Below are 27,856 nucleotides of genomic sequence, written 5' to 3'. Positions count from 1 at the left end.
GGGGTGGGGGCTGCTCCCTTCCGCCTCTCTGGGCTGCCAGAGGGTGCAGGTGCTGCTGCTGAGGCTGGCTGGGGTCCTGGCCGCCCCGGGGAGCTGGGCCCCAAGCTCTGCGTTCCGCAGGGCGGGGGCGGGGCTCTGCCGTCTGCTCCCCCTCCCCAGTTAGAACCCCAGCGCTCCCTCCCAACCGTCGTGGGGCTCATACTCACACGTCCGTCTTCGTGGGTGTCCCCCAGTGCCCCAGACTCGCAGGGCCCCCCTCCCCAGCCTCCAGTGATGCCGCCTCTCAGAGGCGGTAGGTGTCAGGTCTTCAACAGGCCATGCCTGTTATGACTAAGTGGACATTGTGTGCAGGAAACAAAGCCAGACTCCCCTGCCCTGGCTTGCCCTACACCCTCACACCCAGGAACGCTCTCCCAGCTGCCCCTCCCAAACCATCTCCTGTCACCTCTCAATATAGCTCTAGAGTGGGGAGGTGGGTAGGACGGACAGGGGTCAAATTCTCTGCTTTCCACCAAATATGTGGTCTCTCCCCCAAGGCGCCAACTCCTTAGGACCCTCCACTGCCCCATTAATGGACTCAGGGATACATCTGTCTGCAGGGAACCTGTACTCCATATCCAGTGTCCTTGGGGAGACCTGAATCAACCCCACATTCCCATCTCCGGCAGGTGCATATGCCAAATTGTTCCCCCAGGGGATGCAAGCTACTCGTCCTCAGCTCTAGGTCACTGGAGGACCTAGCGTGCAAGCTGGGGGTCAGCCTGTGGCCCAGTGCGCCACTGCCTGGTTCCCATTGCCACGGGGATGTGATAAGGGGCTGAGAACTCCAGGTCAAGCTGGGTCAGGCCCAGATGACAAAGACTAGGCTTTGCCCTCAGGGAACCCTATGTCCTGAGCAGGCCAGACTGGGTACAGGTGGAGTGGGGGTGAGGGGTAGGCAGGCAGTTCCCACTGTCTCCTGTGGAAGGAGGAGGAGGGGAGGGGTTAAATTGGTCCCAGGGCTCTGCCCCCCATCTGGTCTGGTTGGCCCTTCTCTCCCTTTCCTAGGCCCCCTTCTCTCCCCAGCTCTCACATCCATCCCTGCTCTCTGTCCTCCCTCAACTGCCTCCTAAAGCAACTCCTCATTCTGCTAGAAGTCCTGGCCAGTGAGGGCACGGGATGGAGACTCCTGCCACAGGAAAGGGGACGCGGAGGCAGGGCTAGCCTTGGCACCGGGTTGCCCCTGTTTTGCCTGGCTCCCTGTATGTCTGCCTCCCTTTCCCTCTTCCTGGTTCCCTGTCTCAGAGTTGGGCCTGGCCTCTGCTTCTCCCTGGCACCACGTTTCTGCCCATCACGGGGTCTGACATACCTGCATTTCCATAAGTCTCTGCCTTCTCTAAGCCCACCGTCGGCTTGCTCTCTGCCTGTCCCATCTCTGCCTCCACACCCTGCTCCTGGGTCTTCATCCGCTTCTCTCTAACCTGTTCTCTACTTTGCTGATTTTGCTTGCATCTGAAGGTGACCCAGGATTCTCTCCTTTGCCCAGTACCGCCCCGCCTCGCTCTCCCAGCTTCTCCATCCAAGGCTCACCCTCCCTGTCTCCTCTCCCATCCTCTCTCGGCACCCTCTTCTGTGGCTCGGCTGCCAGCCCTGTCAACTGCCCCCCATCCCCCGGTCTGCTGCCCAGTCTCTGGCTGTTCCTCAGCCTCTCTCCTCTGCTCTGGGAGCTTGGATTCTCTGGGCATCCCCTGCGTCTCTCATTTCAAGTGTGTCCCTCTCTTTCCTTCACTTATCTCCTCATTGCTCTCCAGGTCCTTCCTAGGAAGAGGAGCAGTGCTAGGCGAGGAGAGTGGAGGAGGATGTGAGGAGAGAGGTGGGACAGGCTGTTGGTCTTTCCAGGGGAGGACACAGCGCTTCCTCTATCTTTTCTCTCTGTTGGTTTCCCTGGTCACCGTCCTCCAGGTTTTTGAGCCCTCTCCCTCTCTCTCCACTGCCCCACTCCTCAGGTCTTGCCTTTGGTTTTTTAGTTTGTTTGTTTGTTTTTTTGTGGTATGCGGGCCTCTCACTGCTGCAGCCTCTCCCGCCGCGGAGCACAGGCCCCGGACGCGCAGGCCCAGCAGCCATGCCTCACGGGCCCAGCTGCGCCACGGCATGGGGGATCTTCCCGGACCGGGGCACGAACCCGTGTCCCCTGCATCGGCAGGCGGACTCTCAACCACTGCGCCACCACGGAAGCCCAGGTCTCGCCTTTTTCCTTCCCTATTCCCCTTCTCCCCTCTCCCTCTCCTCCTGTTCTCTAATACTGGCATTCCCTTCTTCCTGGCTGCTGCATTGGGAGCTCAGAGCCCAGAATGGCTGTGTGTGGTGCATGGGGGATATTCAGGCCAGGGCCTCCCAAGCCCCTGCCCTCTGTGGCCCATAGTCCCAGGCCTTCCCTGAGCAGTGCAGGTGTGGCAGCGACTCCAGGGGAGCTAGGCTTGTTTAGTTGGAGGGGAGCCTGCTCCTTCCTCCATTTTCCAGCCCTCCGGCAACCCATTCCCTCCCCTCCCTTCCCCAGGGTCCTGCTCACACGTGACTCTCCCCAATCCCTCCTCTGCCTGCCTCCCCTCCAGATGGCCTGCTCTAAATGGGCCAAAGGACCCCCATCTTCCAGCAAGACCAGACGAGGAGGGTCTCGGGAATGGAAGCTACCGTGGGAAGTAACGAGGGAGAAGAATGGAGTGCCTTGGACCAAGGGCCAGGCCCCAGGAGGAGGTGAGGAGGAGAGGAAGGTGGGCTAGGGTACAGTTCTCCTGGTCATGGTGGGGAGGTGGTTGGAGACCATGGAGGCCGTGTCTGGAAGGGGGTGGGCTATGGATGCAAGTCCTTGTGCCCCCTCAGATACCTGCCTCGGACCGGGGCTGGGGGCCCACCTGCCCAAGTGGGTCACGCCTCAGGGGGCACCCTTACACACCAAACCTCCCCCCCACAGCCCAGCTTCAGTATTGTCAGGGGTGAGGGTAGTGTTGATCAGATCTGGGGTGTAGGTCCATGCAGGTGGGCTCACTTGCTCTAGGAGAGCCTTAAGGGCTTCCCTAAATCTCCTTTAACTCCCAGGGTCTCTGGGCCAGGGAGAAGGCTGGCAGGAGGAAGTGAAGGGGAGCACCTGGCAGGGCTGCACCGACGATGCTCAGAGCCTCACAGGCTCCCTAGGGAGGCCTCTTGGGTCTGGACTCCTCCTCTGGAGCACCCACCCCCACCCCGTGTCCATGTCCTTGTGTTCCTGTGGCTGGCAGACTGCGAAGAAAAGTCTAGAGGCAGGATCTCACTTCAAGGAAAACTGCTTTATTCTGCTTCCTCCAAAGGGGCTGCTCTCCAGGCTCCAGGACTGGGAGCTTCGTTGCACCCCCAGGATGGGGCAGATCGAGGAGATGTGGCACAGCTACTCCTCGTTCAAGCCCTTTGGAAAGGAAACAAAGTCCAAACTAGCTCCGGAGAGGTGGGTGTTGGGCAGGGATGGGCACAGGCAACAAAAGGGAGGTGGGCACCAATGGGGGCAGGACCACTGTGTGGCCTGAGGGAGGCCCCCTGGTGGTGGGAGATGGGTCCTAGGGGTCAGTGTGGAGGGCAAGTTCCAGAAAGCAGGGCTCTGGGGTCAGCTGGAGGGGTGCTTCCTGGGTGAGGACAAGGGGTCCTCTGGGAGGTGCATCTTAGGTTGGAATTACAAGGTTGAAGGCCTAAACTAGGTGGAAGAGAAGTAGATATAGCAGTTGGGGGAAATTGGGACACACTAGGTGTCTATCAGTCGGGGTCTTTGCTGACCACCCTAGGGCTGAGATTCACAAAATCATTGGTAGTCAGAATGGGAAGAACCCTAGAAATCATGGAGGACTGAGTTACCCCGCCTCTGGGGTCGTGGGGTTCAGCTGTGGGGGTGAATGAAGGGAAGGGATGCTGGGGCGAGGGGCTCTGTCTGAGGGGGACCGATGTGTGTCTGGGTGCTGCCGTGCGGGAAACCCACCTTGGCGCCGATGTCGCGGCTCTTGGCCCGCAGCTTGTTGACCTGGGACTCGGCGATGTCCGCCCGCTCCTCTGCCTCGTCCAGCTCGTGCTGCACCTTGCGGAACTTGGACAGGTTGGTGTTGGCCTGTTCCTCCTGCGGGGGTTCGGGGGGGCCGGAGGATGAGGTGAGAGGAGCCAGGGATTATTAGACTCCCAGCCTGGGGGCCGGCTCCTTGTCCCCTCCTCCAGGCCTGGGCCCCGTCAGGGTCACTCACCGCCTCCTCGGCCTGGCGCTTGTAGGCCTTGACCTTCAGCTGCAGCTTGTCCACCAGGTCCTGCAGCCGCAGCAGGTTCTTCCTGTCCTCCTCCGTCTGGGGGTCGGGCAGAAGTGAGTATGGCATAGTCATGGGAAGCACTGCAGCCCCTTCCCCCCTCATCAGCTTTACCCTGAGTACAATATCCTGACCCATTTCAACTCCTGGATCCTCACCAAACACTTGAGTTCTCCTCACAATTTCTTACCAAAAAAGTTATGAATACTTTCAATGGTTTGTACCAAGAAAGAGTCTAGGGAGCGGATGGGCTCCCTGAAATTGCACACAAAACTGTGTGTGTGCACAGGCCCTGGGGGGGTCCTGGGGGCCCATGGAGAGTAAGCCCCCTGTTTCTAGAACCCAGCGTGTGCTGTCAGGAACTCTGGGACTGCAGGCCTGATGGGGTTTCCTGGGCTGCTGGGAAATGACATTGACTTGATCTAGGTTAAGGACAGGTATGCATAGAGGGATGGCGAATCTCTGGATTGGAATGGAAAGAAAATCTAATTGACAGTCTGATTCTAGAAAACACCATAAGAGCTAAAGTCTACACCTCCCTGAGTAACCGAAAAGTTCTGAGATTCATTTTAATGGTTTGGTGTTTTTTGGTGGTGATGACGCCAGGCTAAGGTTTGGCTACATATTTGCTTTCTGGTAATCTGTGCTGGGTAAGCTCTAGCTCGAGCTCTGGCGTCTGCAGGGGAAAGGCTGAGGGGGAATGCTGAGGTGGAACTTGAAGGCCAGGGGACTCAGAGACTGCCCTCTGAGCCAGGGGACACTCAGGGTAGAACAGGGTCGGGCAGTGTAGAAACAGGGCAGCCAGGGGCTGTACTCTCACTCTTTGACCTGTAAGAGGCTAAGAGAGAACACTTCATCCCTCTGGGGTGGCTGTCACCCGGGCTTCATGCCATAATGCAGAGGCCCTGGCCCCAGAGCAGCCGCCGTGCCCGCACCTGGTAGGTGAGCTCCTTGATGCGACGCTCACTCTTCCTCATGCCCTTGATCGACTCTGCGTTGCGCTTCTGCTCGGCTTCCAGCTCATTCTCCAGCTCCCGCACCCGGGCCTCCAGCTTCTGCAGCTGCTTCTTGCCGCCCTTGAGGGCGATCTGCTCGGCCTCGTCCAGCCGGTGCTGCAGGTCCTTGATGGTCTGCTCCATGTTCTTCTTCATGCGTTCCAGGTGCGCGCTGGTGTCCTGCTCCTTCTTCAGCTCCTCCGCCATCATGGCGGCCTGTGCACGGCAGAGAGCGTAAAACAACAGGACCCCGGGGCCCCTTCTTTCCATTAAGGATCACCTCTTTCCCATCCTGCCGTTTGCTCCCTGAGGCCCTCAAACCCACAGAGTGGCAGAGTCACCGCTGTTACAGCACAGTGGCCTGGCCTGGACCCACAGGCCTGGTTCGAGTCTTTCGGGGAGGGCAAGAAGGGGAGCGGTCACTCACGTCCGTGATGGCCTTCTTGGCCTTCTCCTCGGCATTCCTGCACTCCTGCACTGCCTCCTCCACTTCGCCCTGAAGCTGGGACAGGTCTGCCTCCATCTTCTTCTTCTGGTTGATGAGGCTGGTGTTCTAGATAAAGGCAAAGAAAACTGTTGAATGTCTGCTTTGCTCCCTGATTCCACACTTTTACCCAGAGAAAATTAGAACTGGTCATTTTTAAAAAATATGTCTTGTTTTTAGTATTTTCCTTGTTTTGCACCTGCTTTCTCTTTTCCTATGAAAATAGATATATTCTAGACAATATATCTAAAGGGACTCAGTTCTGAAGAAAGACTTCAAGCAGGAAAGGGTCTGTAGTTCTACTCCTGAGCTCTGTAGTAACATGTCTGTGCAGGAGTATGCAAATATTCCAAGGAAAAACTTGGTTAAAGGGACTGTATCCTGGAAGCGATTATAGTTATAGAAAGAGTGGGGTAAGGAAGAGAGGACCACATCCGTGGGTGATGTCATTCCCATATGTACTAGATTACGGAACAAAACTCCACAGGGCAGTGCAGTGAGATGGACATAAAAACTCATTACCGAGTATAGCTGAAAACAGTGTGTATGGGATTGCAGAAAAATGGTGTTCTGTGGAGAATTTGGTTTGCAAGTAGATGCAGTTGTGCTTCTTTCAACTCCAAAAGTCCCATTTTAATACAGCAAGCTGAGGCTGGCTGTCTTCTAGATGTAGGATATCACATAACAGCGTGCATTCCACGACTCCCAGATTTGTGATTTTGCCAGGCACCACCAATCCACCATGACACTCTTTTTTTTTTTTTTTTTTTTGCGGTACACGGGCCTCTCGCTGTTGTGGCCTCTCCGGTTGCGGAGCACAGGCTCCGGACGCGCAGGCTGAGCGGCCACGGCTCACGGGCCCAGCCGTTCCGCGGCATGTGGGATCCTCCCGGACCGGGGCACGAACCTGTGTCCCCTGCATCGGCAGGCGGACTCTCAGCCACTGCACCACCAGGGAAGCCCCACCATGACACTCTTAGCTTTTAAGTATAGACCCCTTTCTCAAGGTTGTGGTTCCGCAACCATGACTAACAGAGGCGAGCTGGTCCAAGAGATGAAATAATTTATGACCCATGTGCTTGGACGTATGCTTTCTCAGGGCATCTGATTCAGAGCATTGCTAGATGTCCTGGCTCTGTTCTCCTGGCCTCTCACCTGGGAGTGCAGCAGCTGCACCCGCTCGCTGGTCTCGATCAGCTCCTGCTCGGCCAGCTTCCGGGACCGCTCCGTCTGCTCCACCACGGCCCTCAGCTCCTCCAGCTCGGCCTGCAGCAGGTTGTTGCGCCGCTCCACGATGGCGATGTTCTCCTTCAGGTCATCATTGGCACGGACCGCGTCATCCAGCTGGATCTGGGTGTCCTGCGCATCAGGAGAGTGGGCGTGAGACAGGCAGCTGGGCTCTGGCCCATCAGAAGGCCGGCAGCTGAACTGGATGCTGTGGAGAGCCCCTGGCGGTGGCTCAGGTAGGACCTGTGGGAGGTGCCTGCGACGGCCCCGGGGGCAGGAGGGATCTGGTGCTGTGATGGGACGCCACCCCCCAACTCGGCCACCGCCCCTCTCTGGGTGAGGTGGCTTCCTGCTTCCAAGAGTCACCAGGTACCTTCAGCAAGCTCTGGAGGCTCTTGACTTGCTTCTGGGCCTCGGCGGCCACGCGGTTGGCGTGGCTGAGCTGGATCTCCATCTCGTTGAGGTCGCCCTCCATCTTCTTCTTTACCCGCAGGGCCTCGTTGCGGCTGCGCGTCTCCGCGTCCAGGGAGGTCTGCAGGGAGTCCACCACCCGCAGGTGGTTGCGCTTCGCCTGCTCCATCTCCTCGTCCTTCTCTGCCAGCTTCCGCTCCATCTCTGCCTTGATCTGGTTGAACTCCAGCTGGGCCCGCAGGATCTTGCCCTCCTCGTGCTCCAGAGAGGCCTGGAGGGGGGTGGGGAGAGAGGGTCCGAGGAAATCAGGGCACAGGGTGGGGGCAGGGGTCTGTCCATGAATCGTGGATATAAAGTGAGTTCAAGAGTGGTGTAAGTGGTTCAGTCAAAGAAGCAGAAGGAGGAAGAAGAAAAGAGAATTTGAAAGAAAAAAAAAAGTCCTAAGAGAAGGTGATTCAGGCTCTCACAGAGGAGAGCAAGCTATGAAGACAAAGAGGAAAATGAAGAGAGTGGTGTTGCCAAGGAAACCGAGGCAATCAGGCACAAAATGTAAAAACCCGAAGAGGGAGGCAGAGATGGAAGGCGGGGTGGGGGAGTGAAACAGGAAATCTTGTCTAAGATGTAATAGGTAAAATGTTTGTGTGAAGGGAACTGAGTGACCGGGTTCATTCATCATTCCACAATATTTGTTGAGTGCCTACTATGTGCCAGGCACTGTTCTAGGCACAAAGGGAGATGAGAACAGGGACCATAGCCTAGAGATCAGCTTCTTCTCCCACCCCCTGCGCACCCCCTACCCCTGTGCGCGCACCTCGGCCTCCTCCAGGGCCGACTGCAGCTCCAGCTTCTCAGCCTCCAGCTGCTTGCGGACCTTCTCCAGCTCGTGGATGGTCTTTCCACTGGAGCCCAGCTGCTCAGTCAGGTCGGAGATCTCCTCTGTGGGAGGGGCGGGCCGCTCAGCTGGGGGCAGCCAGGCTCCAACGGGGCGCACGCCTCTAGGAGCCGCTGGGTGGCGCCACGTGCGGACCCTCCCTGCCCCGCCCCCGCCCCCGCCCCCGGCCCGCACCCTGCAGGTTCTTGTTCTCCCGTTTGAAGGTCTCCAGCTGCTCCAGGGACTCCTCGTAGGCGTTCTTGAGCTTGAAGAGCTCGGTGCTGAGGGAGCGCGCCTCCTTCTGCGAGGACTCCAGCTCCGACTGCGACTCCTCGTACTTCTGCTTCCACTCGGCCAGGATCTGCGGGGACGGGACGCGGCTCACCGGGCAGCCCCAGCCCCACGTCCAGAGGCGCCCAGGCCCCTCTCCTGGGCTCAGCCTCCTCCCAGCCTCTGCCTCCTGGGAGGACGTTCCTGACTCCCGCCTGCCCGCCTGCTCTGGCCCCTGGCTACGAGCCCCCAGCCTGGGCCCACCTTGTCGAAGTTCCTCTGCTTCTTGTCCAGGGCCGCGGCGGCCGCGTTGGAGCGCTCCACGTCCACCATCAGGTCTTCGATCTCATTCTGCAGCCGGTGCTTGGTCTTCTCCAGCGAGGAGCACTTGGCGTTGACGGCCTCGACGGCCTCCTCGGCGTCCTGCAGCCTCTGGGCCAGCTTCTTCCTGCCCGTGTTGGGGGAAGGGGGGTAGTGGTGGGAGAGGGTGGGGAGGATGGAGGGTGTGGATTTGGACAAGGGTACACATTGTGAGGCTTGTAGAAAACAGTCTTTGAAAACTCAGAAGCGTTGTTGGAGAAACCTGAGGACATGCCCAGGGGCTGAGAACGGGGCAGGCAGAGGTTCTGGGAGGTGTGAAGACCCACAGCACCCGGAGGGCCCTTTGCGAGGCATCCCTAGGCTCTAGGCCGCAGACACGGAGGACACATGGGCTCTGAGCACCCCCATCTCCCCTGCCATGGCACCCTGCCCCAGGTGGGAGCACTCTGCCCTCAGACAAACCTTTTGTTCGTCTTATATTCGGATGAGAAACATAACGCGAGCAAAAAGCTTCCCTGAGAGGAGAAGGAGGTGGGGCCGGGGCAGGGTCTTCTGTGTGGTCAAAACACAGCTAAGCATCCATCCCCTGTGCCGGACCCACTAAGGAGTGGGCTGGGCCGCATCCTACCCTCACAGGGGCCTCAGCCAGAGGCAGGCCGCCCGGGACTCACTTGGCCTCCTCCAGCTCCTCGGTCCTCTGGATGGCGTCCGTCTCATACTTGGTCCTCCACTGGGCCACCTCCGAGTTGGCCTTGGACAGGACGCGCTGCAGCTCGGCCTTGGCCTCCGTCTCCTCCTCGTATTGCTCCCGCAGTAGGTCACAGTCGTGCCGGGCTGACTGCAGCGCGTGGGCCAGGGCGTTCTTTGCCTGGGAGGGGCGGCACCGGGAGGCGGGCTCAGCTTTCCCTGTGATGTAACTCCAGTTCCTGCCCGTCTCCTCGCCCTAAATTTCAGCATCCTTGCGTGGCCTCACCTATCTCTAAATCCCTAGTGGACCTGGAATGGTTTACTAAGTAGTATAAGCAAAGAAAGTCCGTACAGCACTGCACTATTTACAAAATGCTTCCTGCCCGTCCCCCCTGTGCTCCTCACTGCAGCAGGCATTATCATCCTCACCCCTGTTTTACAGGGAAGGAGACGGAGGCTCACAGAGGTTAGTTGATTTCCCCAAGGTCACCAAGCTCTAAGAGGCAGGTTAGGATTTGAGACCTGGCCTTTTTTAAAAGTCATAGTCGTTTCCCTTTTTCATGAGCCCAGCGGAGTGCTAAGAATTTCAGGAACCAGTGGAGTTTCTTTCTGCAGTGTTCAGCTTGCTCTGCTAATCCCAGGACCACTTGTACAGTTTCTGCATCCCATACCTATACCCAGTGAAGGCCATCACACCTCCCTAGTTTATTTCCTCACCTCGCTTCCCCCCGACCTGGGCACCCTTACTGCATGCCCTCCAGAGACAGCAGCAGAAAGACAGAGGGCCTCCGCATGGGGAATAGATTAAGGAGGCGCGTGGTAGAGTCTGGGCTATTATCCCTTTTGGAAAATGGGAAAATACTGGGTAGATGGCAAGCCTCATTCTTAGGAAAGGAAGTGATGTGGATGCGAGGCCAGCCAGTATGCTGGACCAAGTGCCCTGAGTCCAGGCCTCACCTTAACCTCCTCCTCCAGCTGCCTCTTGAGGTCCTCCAGCTGCTGGGTATAGGTGAGCTTGCCCCGGGTCAGCTGGGAGATCAGCGCCTCCTTCTCATCCAATTGCCGGGACAGCTCACCTGGAGAGGCACCGAGGCACGCTCAACTCTCAAAGGTCAGTCAGTCCTCTCTCCCCCAACCCCTCCCCTAACCCTCGGGTCCCATTCTCTGGAGAGATATGTGTGTGCACCCAAGCCTGGGGTGGCTCAGGAAGTTGGGAGACTAGGGTGGGGCTCACCATTCTCGGTCTGCAGCTTCGCCCGCTGGCTGGTGAGGTCGTTGACAGAACGCTGGGTCTCCTCGGCCTTGCTTCGGTGCTCATTCATCTGGTCCTCCAGGGTCCGGCACATCTTCTCCAGGTTAGCCTGAGACAGGAAGGGGAGTCATACGATCTATGTAGGGGGCGCTGAAGGGGTGTGAGTGATGCAATTAAAGGAGAAGGGAAGAGAAAGGCATGGAGGAACAGAAGGGTCCAAGAACTGGGTCGAAGAAGGGAAGCAGGAAGCTGAACCATCAAAGAAGAGAGAGGAGGCACGGACAGAAAGTGGAGGCAGGTGGAGGGAATTGGAGGAGGGGAGAGGAGAGCAGAGGCCCACCTTGGCCTTGATGATCTGCTCCATGTTGGAGGTGACGTCGTCCAGCTCCAGCTTGAACTCGCTCTTCTCCTTCTCCAGCTTCTGCTTCACGCGCTGCAGGTTGTCGATCTGCTCGCCCAGCTCGGCCACGCTGTCGGCGTGCTTCTTGCGCAGGGCAGCCGCCGTGGCCTCGTGCTGCAGCGTGGCCTCCTCCAGGTCCCGCCTCATCTTCTGAAACTCAGCCTCGCGCTTCTTGTTCATCTCGATCTGCACGGACGTGGCCCCGCCAGCCTCCTCCAGCCGCTCACTGATCTCCTCCAGCTCCCGGGACAGGTCTGAGCGCAGCTTCTCCACCTTGGCCCGGGCAGCGCGCTCGGCCTCCAGCTCTTCCTCCAGCTCCTCGATGCGCGCCTGGGCAGGGTATAGGGGGCTCAGACCCACCACCTGACCCCTCCATCAGAGCCCCCTCCCCAAGGCTCTAGAAGGCTCCTGGCCTGTCTGGAACAGCAGGCAGCTTAGTTCCACCAGTGGACAGGTAGAAATAACAGGATTTGGGTGAGATGGTTTGGACAGCTGAGTTTGGGCCAGAACATTGTACATTGTCTTTATTGGAAGGAAAGTGGTTGAAGCTTGCTCTTGAAGAAGGACAAAGAGACATGTGTTCCAGGGATAGTTTAAGCAGTTTTGTGGCAAAAATAATAGAAGTTGGAATGAGAGAGCCAGGTTCGTCTGACCAGACAACTAAAGACCCAACACAGCATTCACTCTAGAGGTAAGAACTGAAGTCACAGACCATCAGGGCTGAAGGGACCTTAAAAGCCACAGGGAACAAGGGAGGACATATAGACCCAGAGATTGGCAGTGGACTACCCACAGTCACCAGCTGAACCACAGCTGATATAGGAAGCTGGGATTTCTGTCCCCAGACCTGTGAGTGTTTCAAGATCTCTTCCTATGTCATCCTTGGATCAGCCAGCCCTCCTCGAGGTGCTCCACAGGGGAACTGTGACAGCCCAGCACCTCCCTTCACAGACACAGAGCCAGTGCCTGTGATGCTGGGAGAGAACGGCCTGGAGGAGGGTTGGGGGGCTGAGGACCAGCCCAGGGACCTTACCTGAAGCTCTTTGAGCTTCTTCTGCAGCTGGCTGCCCAGGGCCTGCTCATCCTCAATCTTCGCATTGAGGGCGTTCAGCTCAAAGTCCTTCCTGCGGGGAAGGAGGGAGGGTGAGGCAAGGGAGGCTGCTTGGGCTCCAGGAGGGCCTGCCAGTGGTTGGAGATGGTAATGAAACAAACGAGGAGCAAAATTTCATCAAAAAAACCCCAGCTTCCAGGGCTGTTGTAAGGTCCCTGAAAGTGTAACACCTGCTGAAGGATTGAAGTTCAATAGGAAATATAACAGGAAGAGCACTGTAGGTGGAGTGACAGGACCTGGGCTCCGAGATGCTCCCTTCTTTGGTCTGTAAAATGAAGGCGTTGGACTAGGTCGACTCAAAGGCCCCTTTTAGCTCTGATGGTCTTTAATTCTATCACTTACTTTGGGCAACTTGGTAACCTTTCTGAGCCTTCCTTTCCTCTTTGGTAAGTGGGGTTCAAGTACCATTCTTTTTTTTTTTTTTTTTTTGCGGTACGCAGGCCTCTCACTGCTGTGGCCTCTCCCATTGCGGAGCACAGGCTCCGGACGCGCAGGCTCAGCGGCCACAGCTCACAGGCCCAGCCGCTCCGCGGCATGTAGGGATCTTCCCGGACCGGGGCATGAACCCGTGTCCCCTGCATCAGCAGGCTCTCAACCACTGTGCCACCAGGGAAGCCCCAAGTACCACTCTTAAAAGGTGGTTTGAGGATCACTGGGATCATATATTTATTCATTCATTCAGCAAGTACTGTGCCTGGGGAAGTGTGAAGATTTCCTGGTGAGACTGTAGACCAGGATGAGTTTCACAGCCTTTCATAGTCCTGACCCTAAAGCACCATAAGATCTTTGATCATCCAAAAATGCCCCACAGACTCACTGTTCGCCAGGTGTGAAAAGTGGATCTACACATTTTTGAAGATCTTGCAATAAGAATTGGAACCACAAGATCACTGAACAAAGAAGTAGCCAGACCGTGCACTGCTCACACGTGGTGGCTGAGCCGTTTCTCTGTGGTCCTCTGGGCTCTCTGTGAAGGACCTGAAAGGATTTACCTGAGAGGCTTTTGTGTGGAGCTTTCCTCTGTGTTAAGCAACTGGTCTCCAAAGAGACTTGTGTATAAAGGGGGTGAGCTGTTGTTTTCCATCCCTTTTGAGTGCCCAGCAGGAAGAGAGGGCTTGAGGGATCCGGGTTAGACTTTTGCCAGGGAGGCCTGCCGGGCCCTGATGTGCGTGTCTGGGGGAGGAGAGCACTCCTCCTGGAGGCTTTGCCCACAGTTTTGCACCTACTTATGGAGGCTGCGTGAGGCTGTTGCCTCTGAGGTTGGATGTCCTGGCTCAGCTAATATTGCCATGGGCGGAACAGTCTGCTGGGCGGGGGAGGAGGAAGGGCGATGGGGCCGGGAACACGCTACTTTTTTAGCCGCTCATCCAGCTGCTGCTTGTCGTTCTCCAGATCCATGATGCTCTCCTGGGTCAGCTTCAGGTCTCCCTCAAGCTTCCGCTTGGCTCGTTCCAGGTCCATACGCACCTTCTTCTCCTGCTCCAGGGATCCCTCCAGCTGATGGAGAAAAGGACCAATGTGCCCTGTTAGGCCAAGCATCCTTATTTGGTGATTTGGGAGCTTAGTCCCTCTGTGGTTGAGGAATCCTGAGAGGTGTCAAGACTTGGGAAAGCTTCCCCAGAATGGGCCGGTTGTTGCCAGGGGACTGTGAGAGCACCTAGCATGGAGGGATGCTCAGTAACTATTTGATAAATGATTGAATGAATGACTGTGGGATGAAATCCCAAAGCTACGTTCATTAATTCTGCATCCTATAAGCACCTACTGGATACCAGGCCCCATATTAGGCACTATAGACACAAAATTGAATAAATCCAAGTTCCCACCTAAAGGCAGCTTCCAGTCTATGGCTGGGACGAATACTTCAGTAATGATAACACAGAGTGATAAAGAGTGATTCAGTAGAGATATGCTCAAAGGACTACCTGTGGGAACAATGATCACTAAGGATCAGATCCTGGCTAAAATGTTAGAAGTCCAAAGATCATCCTTGAGGAGCTTCACAAAATTCCCAAGAAAATGTTTCATGTTCTTACAAGTTAACCCTCTAAATCCTGTGGTTGAAGGGAGAGACATATAGGCTTGAACATCAAGTGAAATAAGGAAGCCCATCTCTACTGTGGATCACATCAGCAAGATAAGATATATAAATCAGAATTGATCACCCCTCCCCGTTTCTATTCCCCAGCTCCCTTCTAGAAACATGTCAGGAGAGGGAGCACTGTCCAGCCCCACCCCCCCAAACACACACACACAAGCACAGATGGACATGGTATATCTAGGCCCTTGTGACAATCTACTTACATCGTCCACATGCTGTTCCAGCTTGACCTTGGCCTTGGTCAGGGTGTTGACCTTGTCCTCCTCAGCCTGAAGGTCATCCAGGGCCTGTTGGTGGGCCTCTTGCAGAGCTTTCTTCTCCTTGGTCAGCTTGGCAATGATCTCGTCCAGCCCAGCCATCTCCTCTGTCAGATTCTTCACCTGTTGACCAAGAACCCCATCCCCTTTAGGGTCAAAGGTCACCAACCTGGAGACATCTGTGGAGACCTCCAATGCCAAGGACCGGGGCCACACTCAGGTCTCGGAATCCTGAGACTTGGGCTGGAGCCAGAGGGAGCTGCCCTCACCTTGTTCTCTGTGGCGTGCTTCTCCTTCTCCACCTTGGCCAGCGTCAGCTCCAGGTCATCAATGTCCCTCTTGAGCTCAGAGCACTCGTCTTCCAGCTTGCGCTTCTTGGCCGTGAGCTCGGCGTTCATCTCCTCCTCGTCCTCCAGCCTCTCGGTCATCTCCTTCACCTTGGCCTCCAGCTGGATCTTGTTCTTGATCAGCTGGTCACAGCGCTCTTCCGCATCAGCCAGGTTGTCTTGTTCCTGAGGGCAAGGTACAGAGGGGAGGCTGTTTGGTGGGTGGGGTCCTCGCCCTGGCAAGTGCATGGAGGGACAGGCTCCACCCTCACTATAGGAGGGGAGCTCTAGGATCTCCCCAGCTGAGAAGAACCTCAGAAGGATGGGGAGAGGAAGAGTTTTAGGGCAATGTGACGGGAGCACTGGGGGATGAGAGCCGAGAGGAAGGGAACCAGAAGTCTCTTTATCTGGCCCTCTTCCTCTGGTTCTTCCATCAATGGGAGGGAACTGTGTTTGTTGATGCCAGCACTTTACATATTTACAACCTAGTGAGATGGGTGGCTTTATTTCCCAGCTAGAGATGAGGACATTGAGACTCAAAGATAATGCATTGTTTGCCCAAGGTTGCAAAATTATTAAGCTGTGGATCCAGGTTGAACCCTGGTGGAAAGCCCATGTTTTTAAGTTAGTTCTTTCTCCCTTTCCCTTTCTTTCCCTTGAGAGACCTCTTTGGAGGTCTTTGGAAGTATTGATTCCAGAATCCTCTGCCTACGAGGGCACAAGATGGTGAGCCCCTGGGTGGGGAAGTGCAGGGTGTGTGGGGGATGTGGGCAGGTGTAGGGCAGAAGAGCCAGCAGAGGCCCGGGAGCCTCACCGTCTGCACTTGGAGCTGCAGGTCGTTCTTCTCCTGCAGCAGGGACACCATCTTCTCCTCCAGCTCCTTGCGTCGAGCCTCCGACTTCTCCAGAGCCTCTTTGAGGCGCCCAAACTCCTCCTTCATGAGGGCTATTTCCTTCTCTGTCTCTGCACTCTTCAGCAGCGGTTTGATCTTGAAGTAGAGCTTCATCCAGGGCCAGTTCTTGACCCCCATGAAGGCCCGAATGTTCCACTGGATTACCAGCAGGGAGTCTCTGTGGGGGCACAGCAAGAAGGTTGGTGAGAGAGCTTCCTCCCTCCTCCCCGTCCTGAGGCCTTGGCTCCTGGGTCATGGCCCTGTCCTCCATCCATCCCACACTCCGACAGCAAGGCCCACCCTGTGTCTGTATGTGTGTCGTGCCCCCTTTGTCATTTGAAGACCTGGTGTGCTCTTTCTCCTTATACTGCCCTGAACCAACCTGGGCCTTAGAGACCTGAGAACCTCCTTTTGAGATCTCTCACCTGCGTTCCAACAGTTTCTTGAACTCCATTCTGGAGAGCACACCCCGGGACTGAGCCTGGATGCGGGTGATGATACGGCTCAGCCTCTCGTCCCGCATCTCCTCCAGCAGCCCCAGCAGCCCCGCCTTGAAGAACACCTGTGGAGAAGGTGTGTGTGGACATGACTAGGACAGGCAGGATGGAAAAGAGGGGGTGCTTATCTTAGAGAGGCTAACAGTGCAGGAAAGAACTGGAGGAAGGAGGTCAATGGCAGCTGGAGCTGGCATGGGGGAGCAGTGCTGTCTGGTCCATGGGGAGGGCTAGCACGTGGTTCAGTAATGTTCCTGAGATGGTTGGTAAAAGGAAAGGAGCCATGAGGTGAGGAGTCAAAGGACAAGACAGGTCTTCCTGTAATCAGTTTGTTTCTTCCCTTTCCTCACCTTGGTGTGGCCGAACTTGTACTGGTTGTGGTCAATGTCCAGGGAGCCCAGCAGCTTCTCTGACCCTTTCCTGCTGTCAATGAACTGGCCCTCGGGGATGGCTGCCGGGTTCAGGATGCGGTACCTGGGAGGGAGGTGCCCGTAGTTACCCACGTTCTGCACTGCTCTGCTCTGCCCAGAGAATCTGAGGCCACCTGAAGACTCCCCTCCCACCCGAGGCTGCCCACGCTCCCCCTGTTCCCTGAGCCCTGGGGGGCCGTGTTGCCCACCTCTGCCGGAAGTCCCCGTAGAGGATGCGGTTGGGGAAGCCCTTCCTGCAGATGCGGATGCCCTCCAGCACGCCGTTGCAGCGCAGCTGGTGCATGACCAGGGGGTTGTCCATCACCCCTGTGGCAGGAGGGAGAGGGAGGAGTGTGTTGAGAGAGCACGGGACTAACAGCCAAGAGTTCTGGGTTCTGATCCTGGCTCTGCCACGTACTGGCCTATGACCTTAGCAAGTCAGTATTTTTTACTAGTCATGTTTTGAGAGTAACCGAAAGGCTTTCACAGTCCTTATTTTATATGGTTTATGCCTATTATCATAGGTGATAGCCAGGGCAAATATAGCCCATTTTTTAGAGAATAAAATAAGCCCGGACAGGTTAAGGGACTTGACCGAGGTCACTGAACTGATCAGAAGAGAGCCAGGCCTTGAACCCAGGCACCTGAACTCCTCCATTTCCTTATGATTCATTCAGAAAGGGATAAACAATCCTTACACGTGTCACCAGCGGTTGTAAGGCACTAATGAGGTAATGTCCATCAGAGTGCCTTGCATATTACTCTGAGCTACACATTCCAAATGTAAGGCAGCACTGTGGCCGAGGTGGGAGGTAGTGTGTGAGCTCTCCATGGGCAATGGGATGAGAAGAACGTGATTTGGAAAGCTCCATGGTGGGAGCTCAGGAGGTGACCTAGAAGGCCCTGACCCCGGGGCAACGCGTCTCGGCCTTGGGCTGGGCCCGACTTCTTGGGCTTTACCTGGAGACTTTGTCTCATTGGGGATGATGCACCGCACGAAGTGGGGGTGTGTGGAGCGCAAGTTGGCCATCAGCTTGTTCAGATTCTCCTGTGGCCCAAAACCCAAGAGGGAAAAGTAAAGACAGGGAAAGAAAGAGAAGTGAGCGGAGAGGAAGGAAGGGAAAGAGAGACAGAGAGAACTCGAGGAGCTAGAGGATAAAGGAGGGCTAGGGGAGACGTGGAGAGGGAGAGGATGGGAGGCAGGAGCGACAGTGAAGCGAGGTGAGATGAGAAGGGAGTGGGAGACGAGGCCAGCAGATGAAGGGGAGAGAAGACAGGGTGGACAGGATCAGGAAGGGCCTGAAGAGACTGAGGGGCAGGAGCTGGGGATGAGCCAGGCGGGGGGCAAGCGGGGCTGGGGTGGCGCTGGGCCACACGCTCACCCTGTGCAGAGCTGACACGGTCTGAAAAGATGAGCCTTTCTTGGCCTTGCCTTTGCCCTTTTCCATAGCTGTGGGAAGGAGAGTCGAGAAAACGGGACGAGTGTGCACGTGGGAAGTCTGGACAGGGGGTGAGGAATCACACCCTCTCTTCACATTTAGCCTGCAGGCCAGGGTCTTCATTGTGGGTGCCTCAGCTTCTCCACCCAATTCTATCTCACTGAACCTGTAAAGCTTGGGGCCCAGCCTGACATGGAAGTGGTGGGGTGTAGCACGTGACCTGCCTCAGAACCACGGCAGAAGTCCTTCTCCCAGTCCCCTGGGTCCCAGTCTCCACTCACGTGTGTCAAACCCAGCATAGTTGGCGAACAGGGTGCTGAGTATCTTGAGCGAGGATTTCTTGTACAACTCCACCACCGTCTCGTTGAGGGGGTCTTTGTTTTTCTGTAGCCAGCCTATGATGTTGTAGTCCACGGTGCCGGCATAGTGGATCAGGGAGAAGTGGGCTTCCGGCTTCCCCTTGATATTACGTGGCTTCTGGAAGTTGTTGGACTTGCCCAGGTGGTTGTCGTACAGCTTGGCCTTGAAGGTCATGTCAGTGGCCTTGGGGAACATGCACTCCTCCTCCAGGATGGACATGATGCCCATGGGCTGAGGGTGGAGGGGAGAGTATCACTGAGCCTGCTTTAAGCAGATGGAGATGGACCCTGCTCTAGGGTCAGTATCTGCAAATGGAGATGCTCCTTTGGGTATTAGGTATCAGTGTCAGCTCTGAGTACAGTTATCTATTGACTGACACCTGTTCAAGCCTTCCCATGGTGGGACTTTGTTTGATTTCGGAGGGACCTTTGTGAAAGTCTGGGTATGTGGATGCTACAGGTGCTTTACACACCATTCCATCGCCCAGATCCCTGAGATGATGGGGTTGAAAATAGGTGTTCTCTTATGCTCCCCTGTGCCACCCTCAAACTTCCTGCTCCTTGATGGGTAAACCAGGGCCGCAAGCACACTGGTGTGGGAGGCCATCCTTGAGGTGCCCGTCCTCCGTGTGTCCACTCTCAAACCTCTGGAAACTCAGCTCTCCCAGGCACCACCCTCTCCTGCAAGGTTCTGGGAACTAGCGCTCGGGCTTCTTCTGCTGTCTGGATCTCCCAGAAGGGAGAGGGGTCTGCCACTTTTCTGGGCCGTTCATGCATGTGGGGTGTGAGTGGAGAGTGCAGGCGGAGGGGCCGAAGCGGCACCTTCTCGATGAGGTCGATGCAGGCCTGCAGGTCCATGCCGAAGTCGATGAACTCCCACTCGATGCCCTCCTTCTTGTATTCCTCCTGCTCCAGCACGAACATGTGGTGGTTGAAGAACTGCTGCAGCTTCTCGTTGGTGAAGTTGATGCAGAGCTGCTCAAAGCTGTTGAACTACAGAGCGGGGGGTGGGGGAGGGGAGCGGGTCAGGCGGACAGCTGTCCGTGGCCCATGCGGTGCGCCCAGGGCCGCGTCCAGCCCGGCAAGGGGTGCAGCTGGCCCCTCCCCTCCCCTGTCAGGGCGGGGAGGGAGGGCGCCCTGAAGACACATGACCGTCTCCACCAGAGCACACCGCCGTCCCCGCGCCTGGCCTGCAGCCGGCTCGGCCAGCGGCGGCTGCCTGTGCGAACCAGGGAGTTACTGTTCTCCCGGCCCCGGGGCTCCCCACTCACGTCGAAGATCTCGAAGCCGGCGATGTCCAGGACGCCTATGAAGTACTGACGCGGCTGCTTGGTCTCCAGGGTGGCGTTGATCCGCGTCACCATCCAGTTGAACATCTTCTCGTACACGGCCTTGGCCAGCGCCCCTCTGGCGTACTCCACCTGGAAGGTGGAGGAGAGGCCCCGATGAGAGAGTGGTAGGAAAGAGTGAGTGGCAGAGCTCCCGCTGCACCATGCTAGCCCCCCATTTAACTTCTGAAGGTGACCCACCTGCTGGACATTCTGCCCCTTGGTGACGTACTCGTTGCCCACCTTCACCCGAGGGTGGCACAGCCCCTTGAGCAGGTCGGCTGAGTTCAGCCCCATGAGGTAGGCGGACTTGTCAGCCTCTGGAAGGAAAGAGCAGGTAGGGAAGCTGGTAAAGGATGAGATGACTCCTCTGCAGATGTAGGCTTCAGTGGCTCCGCAGCTGCTCCCCACATCCCTGACTCCCACCTTCGGTGCCATCTGGCTCAGCCTGCTCCTCTCGCTGCTTGAGTTTGAACTTCATGTTTCCAAAGTGCATGATGGCTCCCGTCAGCTTGTATATGGAGCTCTTCTCCTCTGATGTGAAGCCCAGCACATCAAAGGCACTCTGTAGGCAGGCCCCGTATTGGTGGAAGCCAGAAATGGGAGTGTGGCAGGTAAGTGAGACCCCTCTTTAACTGGAGAGAGATCTTGTCTCCCGAATCCCTGTGAGTTCTGAGACTCCCATCCCCAGTGGGGAACTCCAAAACTAAGACGGGAGGTACAAGAGCTGGGTGGGGTGTGGACTGCCTCAGCCCCAGCATCAGTGGTCAGGCTGTTCGCTGGAGGTGCTGTGGGTCGCCCACTCATGTTTCCTACTGTTACCCCTCTTCTAGGCCCTACCCTTGCTTCCCTGCCTGGACCTTTCATATGTGTCTATACCTGTTCTTTACCTAACAGCCTGCCCCAGGCCCACGGCATCTGCATGACCACCACTACCCCGTTTCCCTTGGTAATGCCTTGTTTCTTGGCTTGTCTGCTTCTCTGTCCCATGGCTTTCAACCCTCTCTGCTTTGATTGAAAACACCAAGTACTGGCCTGCCCTGTCTTAACCACACCCGTACCCCGGCACATCCTGGTCATAGGGCACATTTCTGGTCCTCAGGGAGGGCCATACCACTTTGAACAACAGACAGCCAGTGTCTTAGCTCTATTCGTGGGCCAGTGAACTGGCCCCATTTACCCCTGACCGCCGATCCCCTCGCCTCTCAGCTGGGTCCTCACGCACTTACATCGGTGGCCATAAGCTCCTCTGCATCGTCAATAGAGTCCACAGTAGTCTCTCCTTGGGAGATAAATGCATAGTCATAGGGGTTGTTGGTGATCAGCAGCATGTCTGGGGGGGAGAAAGACATGGTTAGAATGTGAGTGCAAACCCCTGGCCCTCCCTGGGGCTATCTGCCACATGACCCGCAGAAAAGCACATGAACAGGGCTTAACAGGGTCCTACATCCCGCAGAACTGAATCCAGCAGTGCCATAAACCCAGGGCCTGTCAACAAGCGGCCACAAGCCGAGGTGACCAGGTTGCCATGGAGATAGTTGGTCTCGGTTGGTAGCTGTGACTCACCCAGCAGCTCAGGCTTTTTGTTAGACAGGATTTGGTAGAAAATGTGATAATCTCTCTCTGCTTTCAGCTGGAAAATAACTCTGGATTTTTCCAGAAGGTCTGTGAATAGTAGGGGAGAAGAAAGAGAGGAAGAAAAGGTCGGGATTTAAGTGTAAGGAAGTAGAGATAAAGGAATGATAAATGTAGTGAGAAAAGGACAGAGGGAGAGGGAGACAAGAGAGGGAGAGAGACGCATACACAGACACACAGAGATGGAGATGGAGTCCCAGAAGGAGAGAAATGATCTCCAAGAAAAGTCCCAGAGAAAGACACACAGATGTGCAGAGACAGTGATGGAGAGAGACCAGAGGAAGTCTCAGAAGGAGACGCATATATAGACCTAGAGACACAGAGATGGAGAGAGGGAGAGAGCCTGAGGGGCAGGGCCCTAGAGAAAGACAAAGAGGGAGGTTGAAACAGAGATGGTTAGAATGAGGGTGAGCTCAGGCTGAGCCCTAGCAGATCCATGGCACTCACAGGTCTCTATGTCTGCAGACGCCAACTTTCCGGTGGCCCCAAAATGGATTCGAATGAATTTCCCCTGGAGAGGTGGAGAAGAGTGGTGATGAGTTGAGGGAAGGCTCATACTTGACACCATCCCTTGACCAGCCCAAATCCCAAGTCCAATGTCAGGGACCACTCACAAAGCGGGAGGAGTTGTCATTCCTGACGGTCTTGGCGTTGCCAAAGGCCTCCAGGGCGGGGTTGGCCTGGATGATCTGGTCCTCCAGGGTGCCCTGCAGAGGTCCAGAAGGGTGGCGGGTGAGAGGCCTTCTCCTCCCTTTTGCAGTGCAGGCCCCTGGAGGACAGTAGGCCTACCTTGCCTGAGGTCTGCTCCTTCTTGCTGCGATCGCCGATGGCGGCAATGACAGCAAAGTACTGGATGACCCTCTTGGTGTTGACCGTCTTCCCTGCCCCGGATTCTCCGCTGTTGGGACAGTTGGGCTTATTAGGCAGTGAACAAACATTGTTTGAGACCAACAAGCCTAAAGTCAGGAGAGATTGCCTAGTTTTACTTGGCAGGGGGAGCCCTGAAGCAGGAAGCCACCAGATAATATGCATCTCAAACACACAGCTGTACTCTGACATACATATGGTCAAGGGTAGCAACCAGGAAGGATGCTGAAAGAAGGTGTGGATTTGGGCAGGTGGAACCTGGTCTTAGCTGGGCAAGGTCAATCAGAGGAGATGGGCCTGGGCTGTTTTGGAAAAGAATGGGTGGGGCTGGAAGAATGGGGAAGGTTTGCGAAGGGAATGATGAAAGAAAATGAAGAGGTGAAGAAGATGTGGTGTTACTGGGATTATGGATAAATGAGTGATGAGCTGGAGGGGCGTGAGTGAAGGAGATGGGAGAGGAAAAAATAAGAGAGGGATGGGAAGCAGAAAGGAAGGGGGAGAGCAAGGAGAGGTCAGGGTGAAGGCCAGAGAAGAAATCAGAGCTGGCATGAAGGTGGAGGGAAAGAGAACTGTGGGTCTATGCACAGGGGCTGTGGTCCTCATAGAGGCTGGGCTCGGGGAGATTCTGGAAGGGAACGGGTAGGAGCCACACTCACGTGATCAGGATGGACTGGTTTTCTCTGTCTGGTGGGGGGAAAATGGGGAGGAAAAGTCAGGAGCCACACAAGATGCTCCGTCTGGCTTCCCCCACCCCCCCACCCCGCCCCAGCTCCCTGCCTCTCTTCGGCAACTCCCAGCGGCCTGAACCCCTCCGGAGGAGGAAGGGCCCTCAGGAAACCCTTTGCTTGGGGCCTGTCACCTGTCAGCATGTACTGGTAGGCGTTGTCAGAGATGGAGAAGATATGGGGCGGCGCCTCGCTCCTCTTCTTGCCCCGGTAGGCGGCCACCACCTCAGCGTTGTACACCGGCAGCCACTTGTAGGGGTTGATGGTGACGCAGAAGAGGCCCGAGTAGGTCTAGGGGAGGAAAACGAGGAGTGAGTTGCCAGTGATGAAGGGGGAGGGTTGGCGGTTTTCGGAGTTACAGAAAGGTCTTAGGAGAGGAAGAGAAAGGAAAACGTATGAACGTGCTCAATCTGAGGAATCCCAGCCCTCAGGGTATTAGAATTGCACCAAGGATGCAAGGATTGGGACAGAGTGCAATACTGCCTGGGCACAAAAGACAGAAACTCTCGGGACTCCAGGAGGTGGAGATACGTGGAGCAGGAGGCCACTAGATTCAGAGGGATGTCCCGGGGTGCACTCACGTAGATCATCCAGGCTGAGTAGCGCTCCTTGAGGTTGTAGAGCACCGCGGGCTCGTGCAGGAAGGTCAGCATGGCCATGTCCTCGATCTTGTCGAACTTGGGCGGGTTCTGCTGCAACACCTGGTCCTCCTTCACGGTCACCGTCTGCAACAGCCCATGTGCAGGCCCTGCTGTCAGCCCCCTCAGCAGGGATAGGATTTGGGCAAGTTACAGGACGATGGTGCTCATGAGATAAGGACCCAGGGTCCCAGAGAAGAAAGACCGGATGCTGGGGATGAGAAGGACTATTTGGAGGGAGTAGGTCCCTACCCAGAGGAAGGGCAATCCTGGTGGCACCCCTCTCTGGCCACCCAGGTGTGGGGGGCATCTATGGTGGCCTCTCACACCGGCCCTGCCACCTACCTTGCCATGCTCTGTCTCGGCGGTGACTTTGCCACCCTCTCGAGACGTAATCTTGGCCTTGACGAACTCCTGTTTGTCATCAGGCACGAAGACGTCCTTCTTGAGGTCGAAAGGCCTGGTCTGGGCTTCCAGCCGCTCCTTCTCCGACTTGCGCAGATAGGGGGCGGCCTCCCCAAACGCAGACATCTCTGCATCCCCCATGGCTGCGCCTGCAGTGGGAGGGAAAAGGAGCTGGCTGCCCTCCCCTCCACTCCCCTCTCGGTGCTCTCCCCTTCAGCAGGAGCCCCGAAGCCTAGCACTGTGCTCAGGGCTCAGGAGGGGTCACCGAGAGTCCCTCGTTCCTTGAGCTCATCCTCTAGCCTGAGAACTCCCTAGCAAACCTGTCGGGGCAGAGTGGGGAGGCTAACTTCTGTCCTGGCTGGGGGTCTCCTAGAGGAGGGAGGAGTGTCCCCAGCTTCTGCGAGCAGGAAGCTAACTATACCCACTGTACCCATCTCTGAGCCTCATCCCTCCCTGGCTCCCTCACTAGTCACAGGTAAGAACTCCTGGCCACCAAGCCATGCTCCCAAGGCAAGGCAGAAACTAGAGTTGTGTGTCTTCCCAGATCCCCCCATCTTCAGCTCTCCTTACCTTGGCTTCTCGAATGTGCCTTCGAGAGGAAAGGGGCTCAAGCTGGCTGGGGCCTGGAGAGAAGGAAGGCTGGCTGGTGAGGACTACTTCCCTGCCTCGCCCTGGCCCCGCCCTTCATCTTCCCTCCGTCTCAGGCATGAACGTGGGTGGGCGGTGGTGGTGGCTTCTCTGGTCCTGTCCTCTCTCTTGCTTTCCCCGCCCAGGTTCCTGATGTCAACTCAATGAGCCCCTCACTCCTCACTCCTGGCAGATGGCCCCACCCTTGCCTACCCCCATCTAGTGAAGCTTGCCTTTATGAGCCACCTGATGTACAACCGGTGGTCACATTTTGGGGCTTTACAGCCTACAGAGCACTTTTATGCACGTGCTCCTCCTCAGTCCTCACCCCATTCTACAGAGGAGGAAATCTAGGTTAACCGGCGTGCTTGTCCAAGAACATGTAACAATAAGTGGTGGAGCCAGGACTTGAACCCCGGTCTCAGGACTCCAAAGCCAGTTCTCATCCTTCCTGTCCCCGTTTTATCGTCAGTTGTGGTGAACACTGTCAGAGAGGAGCCGCTGTGGGTCTCTTCTCGTAGACAGACCCATGGTACAGCCGAACGCTCTCCACAACAGACGTGCACATTCAGTATGTATACAGCACGAGTACAGTGTCAAGGGTACGAAGACAGGAATAGCCACACCACGTGCCTGTGCCTGGGGACAACTTTTGCAGGGGGCACACACACGGCAGTGGGCTCGACTCCTAGTTGTGCACGCGAGCCCCTCCACGTGCATGGACGTGGGTAGTTACACATCGCAAGCCTAGCATTTATGCGCACACTTCCTAAATAATCGTCCTCCGCCATTCTCTTGCCCCTCCCCACAGATGGACCTACCTGTCCTCAGGCCTGACCGTAAACATGTCTCCCAGTTGATATTTCTGTGTCTTAGGCAGTGAGGTACATAGCCTCCCTCACCATGCATTCAGACACCACACACGTGCGTGCGTGCACACACACACACACACACACACACACACACACACACACACCCCTCTTGTGCATTCCGGTCCCACATGCTCAGATACACACACCTCCCCCTGTAACACAGGAGCCCCCCGCTCCCCTGGCACATACATGCATGTTTAGACCTTCCCATGTGTGCTCAGTGACCGGACCTGGTACTCTGCATGAAGCCCTGCGTACAGTTTGCTGTTCCTAGGGAGCTCCTTTTGAAACCTGGGGCCCCTTTTCCCAGAGAAAGGCCCCCAGCTCTACGCTCTTACCTGAGAGCAGCAAGGAAAGAAGACAGAGTGCAGGAGAGAGCTGTGGAAGTGACCTGGTCAGGGGCTGTATATATGGGGCAGCAGGGCACCCCCCCCACCCCCACCTGCACCCAGTCCCCAGCCAGATTTAGAAAGGACTGTTGTCACTAGAAGCATTTCCCCCAGGCTCCCTCCTCCTTCCCAAACCGTGCTCCCCTCCCCGCCACCTCCAGCTAGGAAACAATTGGAAGTGGTTGTCATTGTTATGGCATGGAGTGAGCAGGGTCTGATTCCAGGGGGCGGGGATGGCTCCAAGTACAGCCAAAATATCTCCCAGGCCAGGCCTCACATTCCACAGCTGGCAGGAGAGGGAACTGACCACGACCACCATGACCTCAGGCAGGCAGGGCCCTGGCCCTCTGCTCCCCGTCTCCCCCGACTCCGTGCTCTCCTGGCCCCTGACACTGCTGCCCTCAGGGCCCCTGCCCCCAGGACCAGCCTGGTTCCTCTTGCACAGTGTCCTTCCTACTCCTTGGCCTGGGTCCTGCATCCAACTGTGAGATGGGACGGGGCTGAGTGTCAGCAGCAGAGGGCTAGGGCAGAGTTGGGCCCAGGGTAGGGGCTAGGTGGGGGCAGCTAGAAGGAGGTTTCCCAGCCAAATGGCAAGAACGACGACCAGGGAGCTTAGAGATGGGGACTCTGGCTCGGGCACTGATTTCTTTGGATGGCTAGGCGATGTGTTGAGGTCACCAAGCTTCAGAGCCAGACAGGTCTTAGTGATGGGTCCAAGTCCTTCACTTTATGGAGAGAGGAAATGCCTTCTTTAAGGTCACGCAGCCAGTCAGGGCAGCAAGATTCAAGGGCAGTGGAGAGGAGCTCAGCAGATGGAGATGGAGCCCAGCCAGTGGAGGGAGGCCTGGGAAGGAGGGCTGGGAGTCCAAGAACTCGAGGACCCACTGTGCGCAGAGGGCAGGACCCGGCTGCCTGATGGTCCTAGTTTGGAGCCTTTTGCCCGTTTTCCTAGCTCTGCCCACAGGTACATAATGCCCTAGCCCAGGGCCATAGGTAATACAGCTGCCCTGATCTAGAAGGAGATGCCTAACCCAGACAGCTGTGCCTGCCCACACCCCTCTTGTGTTCTGTGGGGTGATATCTCTCCGGTTCTGGTGAGATTGGTATTCTGGCAAGTTGGGCAGAGGGACAGGAAAGATCTCCCACTTCCCTGGGGGCCTGAGGAGAAGCCACAGAGGAGGGGAGGAAAGGGAGCTGGGGCTCAGCCTGTGAGCACAGAACGTAGCCGATGCCACTCCTCCGGCAACCGGGTGTGCAAGCTTCGCTGGCTCCGTGTCCAGGCAACCACTGCGTGGTTTGGTTTGAAATTCCCCCTCCTTCCCAATCACAGCTCTTCAGAGCACGTGGGTTACTCCGTCTGATTAGCTGTCTGCTTGGAAGGACAGCTTCAGGCTGGGGGGCGGGCGGTGCAGCAGGGTAGGGCCAATCCAGGTGGGGGCCTCGGTGAGGGCTGCTTGGTAACCAAGACACAGTATGAGGGTGCTGAGCAGCATTAGGGGCAGGGAGCAGGCAAGTGGGGGGCGGACCATGAACCGCAGGGGCTGCGCGTCCAATGCAGCCGCAGCTCCGCAGTGTCAAGGTATGCAGCTGCTGGGTAGTCCCCACAGGCCCTGCTCAGCAGATCAAATTCTGGGGGTTCTCGACCAGGCCCTGCCAGGGGCTGAGCGATTAGGTCCACTGGTAGGGACCTCAGGACTGGTGATGAAGGGCAAAATCTCTTTTCATCCACCCCTCCATCTTTCCAAGCTAAAGCTGCGCCCCACCCCCTGGT

At 56.6% G+C, this 27,856-nt stretch overlaps 1 protein-coding gene across 1 annotated transcript; it reads right to left on the bottom strand.

The window, feature by feature from the left end:
• Positions 1-3,283: 3,283 nt before the first annotated feature.
• Positions 3,284-26,081, bottom strand: LOC136118685 (myosin-7). Its single transcript, XM_065871940.1, has 40 exons — positions 26,035-26,081; positions 24,768-24,820; positions 24,138-24,346; positions 23,736-23,879; positions 23,289-23,445; positions 23,086-23,113; positions 22,352-22,460; positions 22,177-22,269; positions 22,010-22,073; positions 21,494-21,592; positions 21,157-21,260; positions 20,354-20,492; positions 20,129-20,247; positions 19,871-20,020; positions 19,422-19,592; positions 18,522-18,831; positions 18,184-18,251; positions 17,762-17,849; positions 17,011-17,128; positions 16,742-16,865; positions 16,323-16,459; positions 15,820-16,075; positions 14,949-15,191; positions 14,626-14,802; positions 13,673-13,818; positions 12,244-12,334; positions 11,151-11,540; positions 10,793-10,919; positions 10,516-10,634; positions 9,543-9,739; positions 8,815-8,998; positions 8,476-8,641; positions 8,221-8,345; positions 7,372-7,680; positions 6,927-7,130; positions 5,715-5,840; positions 5,228-5,503; positions 4,236-4,331; positions 3,980-4,114; positions 3,284-3,418 (listed from the first exon to the last, which is right to left on the bottom strand). Exons 3-40 carry the CDS (start codon positions 24,336-24,338, stop codon positions 3,401-3,403), a joined length of 5,808 nt encoding a protein of 1,935 aa, XP_065728012.1. The 5' UTR covers positions 24,339-24,346; positions 24,768-24,820; positions 26,035-26,081; the 3' UTR covers positions 3,284-3,400.
• Positions 26,082-27,856: the final 1,775 nt, after the last annotated feature.

Source organism: Phocoena phocoena, chromosome 2 (genome assembly GCF_963924675.1).
Source record: "Phocoena phocoena chromosome 2, mPhoPho1.1, whole genome shotgun sequence".
Lineage (NCBI taxonomy): Eukaryota > Metazoa > Chordata > Mammalia > Artiodactyla > Phocoenidae > Phocoena > Phocoena phocoena.
Note: the sequence above shows the minus strand (reverse complement) of the source record. Positions and strands in the feature narration are given on the sequence as shown.